This window comes from Callorhinus ursinus, unplaced genomic scaffold, assembly GCF_003265705.2.
Source record: "Callorhinus ursinus isolate GAN/ISIS: 27379988/994484 unplaced genomic scaffold, GSC_fseal_2.0 scaffold32, whole genome shotgun sequence".
Taxonomy (NCBI): domain Eukaryota; kingdom Metazoa; phylum Chordata; class Mammalia; order Carnivora; family Otariidae; genus Callorhinus; species Callorhinus ursinus.
This window is the reverse complement of record NW_027397094.1, coordinates 16,987,833-17,006,599: the sequence shown is the minus strand read 5'-3', so window position 1 is coordinate 17,006,599 and position 18,767 is coordinate 16,987,833. Positions and strand designations below refer to the sequence as shown.

Here is an 18,767-nt window from a genome sequence, read left to right as displayed (position 1 = left end):
GTATATATATGCCAAAAATAAGGGTAACTACTATGAAGGGATAAAATATGACTCTAAAAATGAAAAATAAAAAGTGTTTTTTTTAAAAAGGATTGAGAAGATGTTGGTTGAAAAAGGGAAAAAGAAAAATTTTAAAAAAAGGTTAAAAAAATTAACTTTGAAAAACTAATGAATCATGATAAAAAAAAAGCCATGAATTCTATGTGCAGTATTCCCCTAGCGCTGGAGTTCTCCCGTTCTCCTTGATCGGTAAACTTGGTCTTGGCTTGCTGGCAGTTCGTGCTGATCTTCTGGGGGAGGGGCCTGTTGCCGTGGTTCCCAAATGTCTTTGCCGGAGGCAGAATTGCCCTGCTCTTGAGGGTCCGGGCTAAGCAAGCTGTTCGGGTTTGCTCTCAGGAGCTTTTGTTCCCTGCAAGCTCTGGTACAGCTTTGGAGGACCAGGGTGAAAATGGTGGCCTCCCAATCTCCACCCGGAGGAGCTGAGAACTCGGGGCCCTGCTCCTCAGTGCGCCCCCAGAGAAAAGCAGTCACTCCCGTGTCCCTGGTCTCCGGCCGCACTCCGTGCTCACCCGGCCTGTGACCGAGCGTTTCTATTTCTGGCACCTGACCCCCTGTGGAGTCTCCAAACCCAGCAGATCCCTGCGGTGCGCTCCCGCGCCGCTCCTCCTGGGGGAAGAAGGGGAGTCTTCCCGGCTCTGCCGCTTGTTGGCTCCCTGCTGGAGGAGTAGTGGCCCGATTGGGCCGCGGATCACAGTTTATGGCCACCCCGAGCTGAGAGCCCACGCCTCCGCTCCATCTCTGCAGCCGGCTTCCCTGCTCCGATACCTGGGAGCTCTGCTGCACTCAGGCACCCCCGGTCTTTCTGTGACCCCGAGGGTCCTGAGACCACACTGTCCCGCGAGGGTCCACCCCCCGCTTAGCCACTGCAGTGACGTCCCTCAGCGGAGCCGGCTTCTCAAAGTTCCGATTTTGTGCTCCGCGGCTCTAGCACTTGCCAGAAGCGGCCGAAGGAGGCCCCCTCCCCCGCTGTCTATCCTCCCGAATATTGCCTCGGATTCACTTCTCTGCACGTCCTGCCTTCCAGTAAGTGGTCGCTTTTCTGTTCAGAGAGTTGTTGCTACTCTCTTCTTCGATCTCCTGTTGAGTTTGTAGGTGTTCAGAATGGTTTGATCCCTATTCAGCTGAATTCCTGAGACCAGACGAAATCCAGGTCTCCTACTCCTCCGCCATCTTGCCTGAAAAAAGCTAAAACTCTATTTGGTTTTAATTTTGAGTGATGTCACTGCTTCTCTGATGGTTAATGGTACTTAAATTGCCTGCAACTTGCCTGATTTGCTGATTTCTTTTCCTGTATTCCAACACCTCTTGTGATTTCACAGCTTCTGGCCTTTTGGGGGATTTATACTTCACCTGGGTTCAAATAGGAAATATCCCTGAGTACAAAGAGAAGCTATTTTTCTTCTAATTTCAGTATCTGCTATTATTAATGTCTTACATTGTTGTGGTACATTTGTTACAACTGATGAACCAGTCTTGATACAATATTAACTGAAGTCCATGGTTTACTCTTCTGTCTATAATTCTGTGGGTTTTGACAAACGTGTAATGTTATTTACCTACTTTTGGTATCTTACAACCTAGTTTCACTGCCTTGAAAACCCCTGTACCTCACCTATTCATTTCTTCTCCTCTGTGTGCACCCTCCTCCTTCACCCCTGCAACCCCAGATCTTTTTACTGTCTAATTTTTCCCTTTTCAGGGGTACCTGGCTGGCTCAGTCACTAGGGCATCTGACTCTTGATCTTGGGGTTGTGAGTTCCAGCCCCCCCATAGGGTGTAGAGATGACTTAAAAATATAAATAAAAAATAAAAATGCTGGTTAATTTTTACCTTTTCCAGAACGCCATATAGTTGGAATCATATAGTATTTAGCCTTTCAGACTGGTCTTTCACTTAGCAATATGCATTTAAGGTTCTTCCAGGTCTTGTGGCTTAATAATTCATCTTTTTTAATTGCTGAATAATCCATTGTGTGGATGTGGCACAGAGTATTCTATTCACCTACTGAAGGAAATTTGGATTGCTTCCAAGTGTTGGAACTTAGAGAATAAAGCTGCTGTAAACATGTGTGTGCAGGTTTTTATGTGGATATAAGTTTTAAGTTCTTTTGGGTAAATACCAAGGAGCACAATTATTGGAACTTATGGTGAGAGTGTGTTTAGCTGTGAGAAACTGCCAAGCTCTCTTACAAAATGTTTCCCATTTTGCCTTCTGACCAACAGTGAATGAGAGTTCCTGTTGCCCCACATCCTTGCCAGCATTTGGTATTGTTAGTGTTTTGGATTTTTGACATTCTAACTGTAATGTAATAGTATCTTGTTTAAATTTACATTTCCCTAATGACATACAATGTTGAGCATCTTTTCAGACCTTTTTCTTTAAAAAAAAAAAGTATTTATTTGACAGAGAGCGCGAGCACAAGCAGGGGTAGCGGCAGGCAGAATGGGAGAGGAAGAAACAGGCTCCCCGCTGAGCAGGGAGCCCAGTGAGGGGCTTAATCTCAGGACCCTGAGATCATGACCTGAGCCGAAGGCAGACGCGTGACTGAGCCACCCAGGCGCCCCCATTCAAACTTTAGAATCAACTTGTTGATATCCACAAAATAACTTCCTGGCATTTTGATTGGTATTGCATTGCATCTGTGGAGCAATTTGGGAAGAAGCAACCTCTTCACAGTATTGAGTGTTCTTCTCCAAGATTGTGGACTATCTTTCGATTTTAGATCTTACCTTCCTTGCCATCTTTCATCAGAATTTTGTACTTTTTCTCATATAGGTCTTTTGCATGTTTTGTTAGATTTGTACCTAAGTATTTAAATTTTTTTTGTCTGCTAATGGTCTTGTGTTTTTAATTTCAAGTTCCACTTGTAGATTGCTGGTGTATACGAAAGCAATTGACTTTTTAAAAACTTTTTATTTAAATTCAATTTAGTTAACATATAGTGTAGTATTAGTTTCAGGGGTAGAGTTTAGTGATTCATCGGTTGCATACAACACCCAGTGCTCATCCCAACAAGTGCCCTTCTTAATACCCATCACCCAGTTACTCCCTCCTTCCCCTCTCCTCCAGTAACCTTCAGTTTGTTTCCTGTAGTTAAGGATCTCTTGTGATTTGCCTCCCCATCTGTTTTTATTTTTCCTTCCCTTCCGCCATATTCATCTGTTGTTTCTTAAATTCCACATGTGACTGAAATTGTATGATACTTGTCTTTCTCCCTCTAGTTTCCATGTCATTACAAATGGCAAGATTTCATTCTTTTTGATGGCTGAGTAGTATTCTAGTGTGTGTGTGTGTGTGTGTGTGTGTGTCTTTTTTATCCATTCATCTGTTGATGGACATCTGGACTCTTTCCATAATTTGACTATTGCGAACATTGCTGCTATAAACATTGGGGTGCACGTGCCCTTTCAGATCACTGTGTTTGTATCCTTTGGGTAAACACCTAGTAGTGCAATTGCTGGGTCATAGGGTTGTTCTATTTTTAACTTTTTGAGGAACCTCCATCCTGTTTTCCAGAGTGGCTACACCAGCTTGCATTCCTACCAACAGTGTAAGAGGGTTCCCCTTTTTCTGCATACTTGCCAACATCTGTTATTTCCCGAGTTGTTAATTTTAGCCATTCTGACTGATGTGAGGTGGTATTTCATTGTGGTTTTGATTTGTATTTCCCTGATGCCAAGTGATGTTGAGCATTTTTTCATGTGTCTGTTGGCCATTTGGATGTCTTTGGTCTGTTCATGTCTTCTGCCCATTTCTTGATTGGATTTTTTGTTTTTTTGGATGTTGAGTTTGATAAGTTCTTTATAAATTTTGGATACTAGCCCTTTATCTGATATGTCATTGGAAAGCAGTTGACTTATATATATTAACTGTGTGTCCTGCAACCTTGCTATAATCACTTGACTAGTTTCAGGAGGGTGTGTGTGTGAAGTCTTTGTGTTTTCTGTAGACAGTCATGTCATCCGTGAACAAAGTTTTATTCTTTCCCAAGTTGTGCGCCTTTTATTTCCTTTTCTTACCTTATTTCATTAGTTTGGATTTCCAGTACAGTGTTGAATAGTAGTAGTAAGAGGGACATCCTTGCCTTGTTCCCCATCTTCTATTTTCTCAGTATTAATATGATGTTAGCTGTGGGTTTTTTGTAGAAATTCTTTATCAAGTTGAGGAAGTCCTCTTTCTTTTCCTGTTTTCCTGAGGGTTTATAATGAAGGGGTGTGATTTTTGTTAAATGTTTTTTTTTCCCTCCATTGATATGATCATGTGATTTTTCTGTTGATGTGATGGATCACATTGATTTTCTAATGTTGAACCAGACTTGCATATCTGGAATAAATCCTACATGATCTTGGTGTATAATTTTTTAATATACTGTTTGCTTTTATTTGCCAATTTTTGTTGAAGATTTTTATATCTGTGTTCATGAGAGATACTAGTTTGTAGTTTCTTTTTGTGCAGTATTGGTTTTGGTATTAGGGTAATGGTGGTTTCCTAAAATGAGGTAGGAAGTATTCCTTCTAGTTTTACTTTCTGGAAGAAATTGTAGAGAGTTGTATAGTATTTCTTCCATAAATGTTTGGTTGAATTTACCAGTGATTGGTATTGGTAGTGGTAGCCCTTCTTTCATCTGATACTAGTAATTTATGTCTTCTACCTTTTTTTCTTTGTTCACCTGGCTAAGGGTTTGTCTATTTTATTGATATTTTCAAAGAACCAGACTTTGGGTTTATTGATAGTTTAAAAATTTCCTGCTTTTTATTTACATTGATTTCTGCTCTAATTTTTTTCTACTTACTTTAGATTTAATTTGTTTTTTTTTTTGTTGTTGCCTAAAATGGAAGCTTAGATTATTGACTTTCAGTCTTTTTTCTTTTCTAATACTTGCATTCAAAACTATGTTTTCCCTTTAAGCAGCATCCCACACATTTTGCTATGTTGTATTTTATTTTCACTTAGTTCAAAATATCTTATTTCGCTTGAGACTTTTCTCATGTGTTATTTAGAAGTGTGTCATGTAATCTCCATGTATTTTGAACTTTTTCAGCTATCTTTCTATTACTGATTCTTAATTTCATTGTGGTCTGAGAACATACTTTGTATAATTTTTATTTTTAAAAATTTGTTGTGTTTTGTGGCCCAGCATTATTCTGTCTTGATGAATGTTCCATATGAGCTTGAGAAGAATGTGTATTCCACTGTTACTGGATGAAGTTGATTGTGGATGTCTGTTGTATTTTAATTGATGGTAGTGTTGAGTGAGCTATGTCTTGACTAAATATCTGGATCTGTCAGATCCTTACTGCCCTACTGCTAGATCTGCCCACTACTGATGGAGAAGTGTTGAAGTCACCAGCCATGATGATGGATTTGTTTATTTCTCCCTGCAGTTCTGTTAGGTTTTGTCTAACCTTCGTTGATTAGGCATATATACATTAAGGATTATTGTGTCTTCTTTTTTTTTTAAAGATTTTATTTATTTATTTGAGAGAGAGAGAGAGCATGAGGGGGGGAGGGTCAGAGGGAGAAGCATACTCCCCGCCGAACAGGGAGTCTGATGCGGGACTCGATCCCGGGACTCCAGGATCATGACCTGAGCTGAAGGCAGTGGCTTAACCGACTGAGCCACCCAGGTGTGCCGGATTATTGTCTTTTCTTGGTCAGTTGATTTCTTTATCATTATGTAATGCTCCTTTTTATGCCTGATAATTTTCCTTGCTCTGAAATCTGCTTTGTCTGAAATTCATATAGCTACTCCAGTGTTCTTGTGATTAGCATTACTGTAGATTTTTTAATGTATCTGAACATTTAACTTGTTGATATTTAAGTCGTTTCATTTTTCACTGAGATAAAATTCAAAAGCATAACATTTACCATTTTAAAATGTATTTTTCCCTGGTTTTTAGTATATTTACTATTATGTGGTGCGTATGTCACCACTGTCTAATTCCAGAACACTCCCATCACAACCTATTAGTTCCAGTTCTCCCCTCCCCTTATTCCCTGGCAGTCATGAATCTACTTTCTGTTTTTATGGATTTGCCTATTCTGGAACATACCATATAAATGGAATCATATAATACTTGACCTTTTGCTTCTGGCTTCCTTTAACCTTAGAGTAGAATGTTTTCAGAGTTCACTCATGTTGTAGCATTTAACAGTACTTTATTCCTTTTTATGGCTGTGTAAGAGGCCCTTCCACATTTTAAGTATCTCTTCATCAATTGATGGACGTTGGGTTTATATTTTTTGGCTGTTATGAACAATGCTGCTGTGAATATTCATGTACAGGTCGTGGTGTGAACATCTGTTGTTAGTTCTATCAGGTATACCCCTAGATACAGAATTGCTGGGTAATTGTATGTGTAACTTTTTGAGGAACTGCCAAACTGCGTTCCACGTTAGCTGCACCATTTTACATTCTCACTGGCAGTATAGGAGGGTTCCAGCTTCTCTGCCTTCTTGCCAGCACTTGTCATCTTTTTTTTTCTTTTTCTTATTTTATTGTAGCCATCCTAGTGGGTGTGAAGTGGTATCTCAGTGTGGTTTTGATTTCGCATTTCGCCAATGACTAATGATGTTGAACATCTTTACATGTGCTGTTGACCATCTGTGTATCTTCTTTGGAGAAATGTCTCTTCAAAAGTCTTTTGCTTGTTTTTGAATTAGGTTATTTGTCTTTTTATTGTTGAGTTGTCAGAGTTCTTTGCATTTTCTGGTTATTTGACCCTTGTCAGGTAGACGATCTGCAGACACTTTGTCCCGTTCTGTGAATTGTCTTTTCATTTTCTCAGTACTGACCTTTGACACACAAGTTTTTATTTTGATCAAGTTCAGTGTATCTATTATTTCTTAATGCTTTTTGTATCATATCGAAGAAAGCTTTGCCCAACCCAAAGTCACACAGACTTTCACCTATTTTCTCTAAGTGTTACAGTTTTTACTCCCATATTTAAATCTTTGATCCATTTTGAGTTACATTTTTGTGGTGTGTGTGAAGTTGGTGTTCCAAATTCATTCTTTTGCATATAGATAGTCATTTGTCCCAGTAGGAGGCACTTGAAAAGACTTTTTTCCCCCCATTAAATGGTCTTGGCATCCTTGTGAAAAATCAGTTGACCATAAATGTGTGGGTTGTAAATACTTTCTTTTTAAATACTTGGTAAATCTACACTTTATAAAGTAAAACCATTCCTGGTAAGTGAGATGTGTCCGTATTACGGCACTGTGAGTTTGGGCTTGCTTGTTGTCATAGCAAAAGCTGCCTTAACCCAGTATTCACAGATGTTCCCAGTTATTTAGTCTTGTGTTACGCAACATTTGTTTATCTGAGAACAAATACATAAATGGAAAGTTGAGTACTAATAGCATTTGTTCAGTAGGGCTAAGTTATACAATTTAGAATGCCATCATGAAGTTCAGAACTTCAAGGAATATATAACTGAGATAGGCAGAGTGATCAACCTAAAGGCATACAGCTGGTGAGTAGCACGGCCAGGATTAGGAGCTGAGTCCTGCTCCCATGTTCTTTCTCTAATGTGCTACATAACTATGATGTATGGTGTTGTCTGAGATGGTCTCAAGAGACAAAAGTCCAGGCTAATTCTGGCCCCAGTTTAAGAAGCAGGTGGTTTTCAGTAGATGACTGTGAAATTATGATTTGGTATGAAGTCCTCTTCTCTGACACTATCAGGGTCGGTGTTTGGTTGATTAAGAAAGTCACTTTAAACAAGTACTCTTTAAGGAATGGTGCATATAGTTCTTAGCATTTTATTTGAAAAAAAAATATATACATACACGTACATTTATTTTCCCTTGAAGTAGTGCCAGGCTCTATTCTCTGACAGCTGGTCTGCTGATTAGATTTCTAAGTTGTCGGGGCGCCTGGATGGCTCAGTCGGTTAAGCGTCTGCGTTCAGCTCAGGTCATGATCTCAGGGTTCTGGGATTGAGTCCCACGTCGGGCTCCCTGCTCAGCAGGGTCTGCTTCTCCCTCTCCCTCTGCCCCTGCTCATGCTCTCTCTCTCTGTCTCAGATAAATACAGTCTTTAAGAAAAAGATTTCTATGTTGTCTTTTTTGCATTCAGTTTCAGTTTCTTTAACTGAATTGAATGAGAATCCTGTGATCACCCCCTCCCTACCTGGTACATGGTCATCTCACCCATACCTAATTTACCACATTTTCTTATTGATTTCTTTGTATCAAGTCTTTCCAAAGTACCTGCCTTAGTTTTCATAAGAACAGTTACCTTTTTGCACTCATATTTTGTTGTTTTACATAGTGTTTAATAAAATTATATAATTATGAAGTAAGTGTAAGTGGCCTTAACTAGTTTGGGAATTATCATGTCTGATTCTTGCCGACTAAACAGCTCAATGAGTAGCAAAGTCATGGGCGAAGTAGGTAGTAATTTGCTGCCTCTAAGCATATTAGCCTACCAGGGGCATCACGGTGTTACAGAGGGGAAACAGAGCACAGCTAATCCTGTGAGACCAATACTTGGAAATTGATTATGCAAGATTTGGAACATCTGCCCAATGGAGCACTCAACATCCACATAAAATATTAATAGAAATGTGTTTTATGAAAAGACATTGAAGTTATATTTTTAGATGGAAAATAGTTTAGAAGAGCATGAGTATTAAGCTTCCGTGTGTGTGCGTGTGTGTGTGTACGTACGTGTGTGTACGTACGTGTGTGTACACACATAGAGAAGGTCTGGGGTTTCCGTTCAAGATGGTGGTGTTGGAGGATCTTGAACTCATCTCTTCCGACGGATACACTGAATCTGTAGCTCCATATGGAAAAATTTCCTCTGGAAAAAAACCCTCAAACTAGCTGAGTGAGTCCTACACGTTAGGTGAATAAGAAAAAAGCCTACATTGAAGTGAGATTCAGTCTTGCCATAAATCCCACCCCTGGCACAGCGACCCACGATCGGGAGGGTACTCACAACCCCAAGCTTCTCCCTGAGGAGCAAAGGGTTTGAACCCCACATCTGATGCCCCAACTTTTAAGACCTGCATCTGAGAGACAAGACCCCACAACATCTAGCTTTGACAGCCATCAGGGCTTGCATGCAGGAGACCCACAAGGCTATAGCGAACTGAGAAACAGTTCTTAAAGCAGTTGCGTGAGTGGACTCACCCACCCCAGAAGTCAGCACAGCAGTAGCGTTCAGACTTTCTGTAAAAGAGGCTCATTTGCTTGTCTCAAAGCCCTGAGGGACAGGCATCTAATTTAACATGTATCTGGGGGCGTAGTAAGGTATTCTCCAAAGATGGAGCCGGCAGGTACCGTCTTTGCACTCTCCCTCTCCCTCGCTCCTGCTCGCTGGTATCTCCTGGAAAGGAGCTTGTATGCTCATACGATGCCCCAAGTTTTGCATTTGCTACCTAGGGAATACCTCTAGATCACCTGGCTCCAGTCGCCAGCAAGAGTTATATTCAGAGTAGTGAGTATTGCAGTATTTACAACAGCCAAGACTTGGAAATAAGTGTCCACCGATGGGTCGATGGATAAAGAAAATGATGTGTGTATACAATGGAATTCAACCATAAAAAGAAAGTCTTGCCATGTATAACAACATGGGTGGACCTTGAGGATATTATATAGCTAAGTGAAATAAATCAGACAGAGAAAGACAAATACTGTATGATCTCCCTTCTATGTGGAATCTATAAAACAAAACAAAATGAAGTCATGGAGAACAGATTGGTGGTTGCTGGAGGTGGTGGGGGTGTGGAGGGAATGGATGAAGGGGTCAAATGGTATAAACTTCCAGTTAATAAGTTCTGGGGATGTAATGTACATCATGGTGACTGTAGTAAATAACACTGTATATGATTGTATATTTGAAAGTTGCTAAAACTTATAAAGAGTTCTTAGCACAAAAACAAAAATGTGTGTGGTGATGGATGTTAACTAGTCTTACGGTGATGATTTCACAATAGATAAAAATATGGAATTGTTATGTTGTACACCTGAAACTAACATGTGTCCATTGTATCTCAATTTTTTAAAAAGTAATTTATATTTTAAAGAGAAAGACCAGGGCACCTGGGTGGCTCAGTCAGTTAAGTGTCTGTCTTCGGTTAAGGTCATGATTTCAGGGTCCTGGGATCAAGCCCTGTATTGGGCTCCAGACTCAGTGGGGAATCTGCTTCTCCCTCTGCCCCTTCTCCCACCCGTTCTCTCAGTCTCTGTCTCTCTCCCGCCACCCTCCCTCTCAAATAAATAAAATCTTTAAAAAAATAAAAAATAAAGAGAAAAACCAAAACAAAGTCTGGAAGGATGTGAATCACAATGTTAAACAGTGGGAGAAAAACATGAATGAATAGTGCTTTAACTGTAGACCATCAGAGAGTGGGTGACTTTTTTTACTCTTTTATATAATTAATTCTTTGTTGGTTGAAAGTTTGACACTGAACATTTGTTACTTTTAAAATTAAGAAGAAAAAGCTGTTTCTGTTTTGAGAAGAGCCTCTTTGAAATGTATAATTAAAAAAAAATAAAATGCCTTGTAGAATTTAGGCAACAGGAGAGAAGGCTTTTGGTTAGGGGTCCCATTTCCTGCACCCTTATGAAGTGAGCAGACCCCCTGATGTCCCTGTGTGTACTCAGAGGTACTTTTCCCCTGCAGTAATATAGCTTCTTAAATGAATAGAATGGCATTTCTCTCTTATTCTTTCTCTGATTTTATTTTTATGTGGGAAATGTGATATCAGTGCAATCATTTTTTCTTTCTGGTTTGATTTTCAGGAAGATTTCGATGTCGATCATTTTGTGTCTGACTGTAGGAAGCGTGTCCAGCTGGAGGAACTGAGAGGAGATCTGGAACTCTACTATAAACTTCTTAAAACAGCCATGGTTGAGCTCATCAACAAGGATTATGCAGATTTTGTCAACCTTTCCACAAACTTGGTAAACCTGAAATTCACAAGTCCCACACACACACAGACACACTTTCTTTTTTCTTTTCTTTTTTTTTTTTTTAAGATTTTATTTGTTATTTGACGGAGAGATAGAGAGAGAGCACAAGTAGGCAGAGAGGCAGACAGAGGGAGAGGGAGAAGCAGGCTCTCTGCTGAGCAGGGAACCTGATGCAGGGCTCGATCCCAGGACCCTGGGATCATGACCTGAGCCAAAGGCAACCACTTAACCAACTGAGCCACCCAGGCACCCCCAACACACTTTCTCATTCATACTTATTTAAAGTGCAGAGTGTTTTTAGAAACCTTTCAGTTGATCCCCGCCCCGCTCCAGAAACTTGAAGAGATTGTCAATCTCATTAATGAAAGAACTAAACTTTTTAGAATACATTTTTTTGGTTTTGGTTTTTATTCATTTAAGGCTGCACTAGCTTAATTATGTTTTGAATTCTTCAGTCAATAGTGAAAAGTAAAGGATAATAATAACTGAGTGGTTGTTTTATTAGTTGCTAAGTGATTACCCTGAAGTCTTCCTTGGTTTAGACTAATTTGCAGGAGCAAATATCAACTACTCTTAAAGAAATATTTAATTTACTCCCAGGTATATGTGTTAGCCAGAGCTAGGTTGAGGGAACATTGGCCAATATTGATGTTTAGAAGGTTTGGTTTTATAAAAACATAAGAATGATTTGTAATGAGCATATCAGTTGTTTGTAAAAGCCATTTAGAAATGTTGAGTTTTATTACCTGGCAGAAAAGTCTCCTTGTTGATGTTTCATTCTGTTTTAAATCTGTCCAGAGAAGCACAGAAAGTAGCAGCTCCATGGGAATTTCGAGAAGCATTAAAATTAATGAGGCATAGTTGCTTTTGGGAAATATACCACTAAGATAAAAGTTCCAGTAGGATTAGAAACCTGGAAAATTTTATTTCTGTTCTTTTCTCAAGGGTTGTAACAATGTTTAGGAGAGACAGAGCCCCTCGGACTTTCACATCAGCTGCCTGAGTATCATAAATTACAGACAGAGGGCTGTTCACCTTCCGTGGAAATTTTTCACATTCATTTAAAATGTCATCTAAAGGCAAATTGTTTGTAAGGAGGCTTTCATTTATCATGACTTCCCTTATTTTTATAGTTTCATGTATATCAACAGATTTTTTCATATTCTGTGAGCAACATTAATGGCAAAATAACATTTCTGTTGTTTAGCTAGTTACTTAGCAAAATATGGTTGTACCAGAAAAATAACTTAAGCCTGGTACTGCTTTGATCATTAAACAGATACGTCAGTATTACTCCTGATTGTGATGTGTTTGTGCCAACCTGATTTTGCCTTTAGGTCGGCATGGACAAAGCCCTCAATCAGCTTTCTGTGCCTTTGGGACAGTTACGGGAAGAAGTTCTGGTAAGTCCCCAAACGATAAACAATCTACTGTGAAACATGTTGGCCTTGTTGGCTTTTCTCCAAGAATTCCTTTTCATCTGTTAGGTTGGTGGTGGTGGTGGTGGTTGTTTTTTAATGGTTCATGATTATAGTATTCACCTTCAGAAAAGTTGTAAATGATTTTCTATTTTTGCATATGCTGTTACAACCTGAAAAACGTGTTTGATTTGAAGAAGACTTAGATTCTCAGAGTAGACAGCTTAAAATGTCAGGGGAGAGGAAGTGTATTTCCAAATTCAGCTTATTATGCCACTTTGCTCGTATGTAAGTGGTTTCCAACTTATGAATGACTTGAATTTTAACAATTTTTAATCTTGTAAGTATTCCCCACCCACTCCCTCCCCCTCCCCGACCCTCCCCCTGGGTAATTTACATGTGGTTAGGTTCCTAGACTGGTCTACAAAAGCTATGTAATCCCTAATGTAGCTGAAGGGTAATATAAATATAATGTAATACCTAATAAATATTACATTTTAATGTTTCGCTCAGAAAATCTCTGCTGTGGGAATGGGACTCCCCACCTCTAAGCCTTTAGGAATAGGAACTCTGCCTGGCTGAACAGTGGAGAGGGAGTTTTGGCATCACTTCCAACAGGAAACCCTGCTGCCCCGTCCTCCCCGCCTCCCTCCAACCGTGTCTGGTGCCCTGACTTCCAGCCGCCGTCCGTTCTGACGCACTGTCGTAAACTTGGTGCACGACACCATCCTTCCTTGGGTGTCTCCTCTAGCTTGAGTGGCCTTGTGCATCCAGCCCCTAACACAGTGCCTGCAACCTAAGGAGAGAATATAAGTAGACGATAATTTAAGGGAAGACACCGTGCATGGTTAGAGCCGAGAAAAATGCAGAGTAACAGAAATGTCGGTGCTGAGAAGCCCATGGGAGGGGTGGGCAGGAAAGAATTTGTGAAAGAGGTAAATCTTGAGCTGTGCCTTGAGCCAGCCAATACTTGCCATTGTTTATGTCTTGTTTGAATTTTACAAAATCTTGTTAAGGTACTTGTCCTTGGGACAGAAGAGTGATTTTTGTGGCCCGCTGTTGGATTCCACAGCAGCCTCTGTGTGGCTCTCCCGCCTCCTCCTTGGTGTGCCTCTTCCTCCCGCAGCCTTGTGGTGGTGCTGTTTCCTGAGCCCAGCCTTCCTTTGGCTTCCCACTCTGCTCTCGAAACCCCCTCCCTGGAGGCAGATTTGCTCTGCTGACTGCTGCCAGGCTTGCGCAGACTCCCCTCCAGCCTGGCCCCCTGCCGGCACCGTAACCCCTCCCTTTTCCACAGCCCCGTCTTTTATAGCCCCAGGCCTGACCTGCCTTTCTGGTCCCAACTCATGAAGCTACTCTGTGAGATTCTAAGACCACTGAGGGATACAACTGTTTCTGTCTTCTTCATTGTATCCCCGTGGGCTGCCACAAACTGATGTCCAGGAGGTATTTCATAATGTTGATGGAGTGAATTAATTCACCTTCCTGTAGAATTTTTGTGATATGTCCACTTTATTCTAGTTGTTTCCATTAACCTTTGTTTTGGCCCTAATTCCTAATTATTTATACTTGCCTTCATTCATTAGCTTCTGGACATGTTTCTCCACCTATGCGCTCTCTCCATTTTTCTGGCCTTCTGTTCTTATTTTTTGATTCCTAATATTTCCAAAACAACATTTCATCATGATGCATCGGTGCTTCAACATTCTCTTGTTCTCCAAAATGTGCAGAATCTAAAGACCTCATCTGAGTGAAGTCCTCCTCAGTTGATCTTCCCTTCCTATTTGTGCTTCTCTCCAGAAGGAAGCCTGCAGTGCACATGACTGTGTGCCCATCCGACCCTGACCCTGAGTTGCATATGCACTTACATCTTCTCAACTTCCCCTCCCGACCTCGGCAGCAAACAGGCTTTCAGAGTCCGCTTCAAGCCCCATCCCATTTCGAGACTCTCCTGTACTTTGCTTCGGATTATCCATTCTCCACCCTGACCCCTCCATGACTTTCACTCGATATGTATTATTATTCTTCTGCCCGTGCGACCCTGACTTTGTATCATTTTACCCCCAAATCATGAGTACCCTCAACAGCAATTGTGTCTGGTATTTCGTATTTTTGTCAGTCTCTGCATAGTGCTGGTGTGCAGGTATTAAGTTCTGTGGCATTAAATGAGATTTATAAACTTGATAATGTGACGAAACAATTTCTACAATTCATTTTCTTTATTATTCTTTTAAAGAGTCTCAGGTCATCTGTCAGTGAAGGAATTCGGGCAGTAGATGAACGAATGTGTAAACAAGAGGACATAAGGAAGAAAAAGGTATCCTCCAGTAGATTTCTTATGCTGCATGCCTCTCCTCTTGTCTCCTCGTACTTGTCAGCACTGTTCACCTTTTTTTCAAAGCTCTTGTGCATGTGCGTTGTACACATTATAATGTCACATTATCTACTTGAAATAATAAGACAGAATTTTAGAGTTACCCACGTGGTCTCAAGATCACTCACTTTTTCCAGAACAAGAAACAGTAATAACTGTTGTTGGTGAAGCACTTGACAGTTTAACCACCATATAAATTTTCAGCGCCCCTGTAAAGAAAATATGCCTGTTTTAGAGATTAGGATAGAAATGGGCTTTCTAAAGTAAACTCAGTATTCTGCAGGTTTATTGTTTTAGAAAAAGCAGTATGTTGCTCTCTCATTCTGCCATGTTTGTTTCTTTTGTTTCCCTCCTTTACGTATACCTCTGCATGCACTGCCTTTATTGTTAAGTGGTCCTGGGTTTTAATTTTATTTTCTGATTTTGTTTTCTTTATGTTCTGGTGTTAACTTTTATTTTTTTTTAATTCCTGGTAGTTAGTTGTGTTAGTTTCAGGTGTGTTAGTTTGTGTTGTGTTAGTTTCGGGTGTGTTAGTTTCGGGTGTGGAAGACAGGCACAGCCCCGTACATCCGTGGTGCTCACCCCCGGGAGCGCGCTCCTTAGTGCCCGTCGCCTATGTAACGTGTCCCCGACTTTATTCATGATCATAATGATGTAAGGGCACAGTGGGCATTGGGATTCCAGACTTCTAACTCTAGCCTGTTGCTCTATACTGTGTTTTCTTTCTGTATTTATTAGCATATTTGTTAAAATCTCAAGGGGGAGAAGCCTATTTGAGAGGCCTTCTGTTTAATTCTCCTTTAGACTCCTCAGCTTTTGTCCAAAGAACTCATGTAGTGCTTTTCCAGACAAAATGATAAGCTTCATGAGAGCAGGGCATTTTTCTTGTTTTATTCACTTATGTCCCGACTGTCAGGAAGAATGTCCAGCTCCCAGGGGGTGTTCAGTAACTGTTCATTGAATGGAGGACTTTGTATTTTTTTGTTCTTTTAAGGATGAGAGTTTTCATAATGTCCCTCAACCTCTTTGGTAATATTTGTAGTGTAAAAGGTCTTTAATGACTTGACGCTTGCATATAGGTATATGCACATGTAAACTGAGAGGGTAAATATGGTCAGAAGCTAAAATTAAAACATGAATAAAGGGCTATATGAGAATAAATGGAGGGGCGCCTGGGTGGCTCAATTGGTTAAATGTCCGACTCTTGATTTTGGCTCAGGTCATGATCTCAGGGTTGTGAGATCGAGCCCCACACTGGGCTTTCTGCCCAGCAGGATGTCTGCTTGAGATTCTCTCTCCCTCTGCCCCTCCCCCTGCACGTGCACACACTCTCAAATCAATAAAAAAAATAGAAAAGAAATGGAGTGCTCATTGATTCAGGATGGGAAAAAGAAGAAATAAGAGTACAGAATATGAGAAAGCAAAAGTCCAGGGTTTTTTTTTCTATAAACTTGCTATAGAATATTGAAATATGCTTGTTCTAGAAAGCCAGAATTAAGATTGGCATTCTTGAGAATTCCGTGTTTTGTAGAAATATCCAAAATGTAGGATGCTCTATATATTCAGAGTTGACTTTTGGTTTTATATTTTCCTGCATTTAGCATGGGAGATAAAGATGATTAAGGTTAAAGATGGTAACTTTTTTTGTTTGCTTAATTTTTATTTTTATAGATGTGTGTGTTGAGGCTTATACAAGTTATTCGATCAGTTGAAAAAATTGAAAAAATCTTAAATTCTCAAAGTTCTAAAGAAACCTCTGCATTAGAAGCAAGCAGGTAAGCATTTTTTTTTACTAAGTAGCACATAAATTATACTTGACATCCAGTCTAATTTGGGGTTTTTTTTTTAGTTAGAATTCATTTCTGAACAAGAAGAAAATCCAGGTCTGTGGCTTAGTGTTTTTGAATGTAACTCCAGGAGAGTGGAGCTCATGAAATGGTAAAGTTTATAATATGTCCCTATAAGCCCTTTGGTTAGAGGTCACAGTTCCCAACACGCCCCCTTTCAGGGGGTCAGAGGTAGTGTGCGTCCAGTGGAAAATTTTCATATTTATTCCAAATATTTATTTATTCACCTTCCCTGAGGACTAGCAAAATCCTCTTGATCTTCAAGGTGTCCTATTCATCTTTCTTAGATTTTTTTTTTTGTAGACATGCCCAGAGTATTACAACATCATCAAGGTTATATCATTATGAAACAGTATAGGACACATTTAGTTGAAATTTATAAACAGGAAAGAAAAAGCGTATGAAATAAGACAAAGATGATTATACTGTGACCGTCTTATTCCCTTCCTGGTATGAATTTTCAGTCAGCCAGGTAGATGAGTGACTCAGAAAATGAGTTGTTAGATCGTGTCAAGGCCAGTGGGATGCAGTGTGGTGCAGTGGGGAGAGCACAGTCTTGTCCTGCATGTAGCAGCTGGGCCACGTAAGTCAAGGTTGTCCGGCGCCCCGTGTCCTCTATAACGTACAGCTAACAGTCACTCCACCTGCAGGCTTGTCCCGACCACTGAGATACGCTCGGCCGTACCTGGCATACACAGGCCCTCATATGGGTCAAATTTCGGTCTAACAGGAGCTTTTCTTAAAATCACATTGAGAGCTATGATATTTTTCCACGAGTAATATTGGATAAACTGCTGCAAAACCAACCGACCAAATCCAAATTGAATGGGCCCATAGTTCAAAGGCTTGGTCATCCTTTAAAGGCATGTTGCATTTCTTAATTTTAGGAATTAAGGTTTTCGATTTGGAAGGGACTTTAGAGACCATATGCTCCACACCTCTGATGATGTAGATTAAGAATGGAGACATCCCAAAGGAAGCGATTCTTGGGTCTGAGGTCTCTGCCTCCTTTCATATCAAGGCGTGTAACTAAGTGGTCAGTCCTTGCCATGTTTGTGTCTTTAGCCCGTTGCACTCGTGCTTCTGCCCCCAGTCCCCCACACTTAGCAGAGACTCGGTAAGTGTCCGTTCTGAGCAGTGTGGGGGGGGGGGGGGGGTGGAGGGGCCGTGTGTCTCCAGCTGCCCCGCTTTGCTATGGCCCTCGGCAGCACTTGCGACCCCTACAGCCGCGTCCTCGTTCAGCCCCCGGGAAGCCTGCCTTCCAATGTTCTTCCCATCTTTGCCATTGCTGCTGGGCTCCTCTGATAGAAACACCTCAGCGATCTCTGTTCCCATAACCGTGTCCCCTTGCGGTGCTGTCTTTGATAGACGTTCTGCTCACTCTTGCTCAGAGTTACCTTTGAGGGTTTTTTTTCTTGAGAAGAGCAGCTCTAAGCCGTAGAGTAAGGAAAAGCCAGAGCGGCCTTGGTGTGTAGTAAATACATGTTGCTTGCCAGGCCAAGAAACGTTGAGATAAGGATCAATATGAAATGCACATGAGGTTAGTCAGTAGTGTTAGGGATTAGGCTTCGGGCTCGGTCATGGCCAGGCGCTTGCTTTCTCTGCACACTAGTTCGGATGCTTCGGGACTGGGCGCACTGCCACTGGGCTCCATACTTGCTGTGTCTCCTTATGATGCAGGTCTTCCCCTCACTACCTCACTGCTCGTCATCAGATGTAGGGTGCCTCAGAAAAGCCCAGAGGTGCTTCGGAGGCTTTATAGTTTTTTTTTTTTTCTTTCACTATTCAGCTTCCTTTTTTTTTTTTTTAATTTTCTATTTTACTATGTTATGTTAATCACCATACATTACATCCCTTAGTTTTTGGTGTAGTGTTCCATGATTCATTGTTTGCGTATAACACCCAGTGCTCCACGCAGTACAGTACGTGCCCTCTTTAGCTTCCTTTTGAGCAGTGTTGACACTTTGTAATGTGTTTGTGGGGCGGGAGGGAAGTGCGTTCATTACACTTGGTGGCAAATTCACAATGAGTGTTTTCTCACTCGCACCCAGGGCATAGAGCTTGCTCTTTCCGCTGTTCGGTAAATGTAAACTTGGTATTTCATTTATTGCTGCTAGAGAGCCAGTTTTATTTGACTGAGGAGAA

The 18,767-nt window shown here is 40.8% G+C and overlaps 1 protein-coding gene across 2 annotated transcripts in view; it reads left to right on the top strand.

The window, feature by feature from the left end:
- The window catches only part of COG2 (component of oligomeric golgi complex 2), a 63,585-nt gene that overhangs the window by 19,692 nt on the left and 25,126 nt on the right, over positions 1-18,767 (top strand). For both annotated transcript variants that reach the window (XM_025850820.2, XM_025850819.2), the window contains exons 2-5: positions 10,816-10,977; positions 12,324-12,389; positions 14,638-14,718; positions 16,447-16,550. In XM_025850820.2, the coding sequence (XP_025706605.1) occupies positions 10,816-10,977; positions 12,324-12,389; positions 14,638-14,718; positions 16,447-16,550 (413 nt within the window). The remainder of the gene's footprint in view (positions 1-10,815; positions 10,978-12,323; positions 12,390-14,637; positions 14,719-16,446; positions 16,551-18,767) is intronic.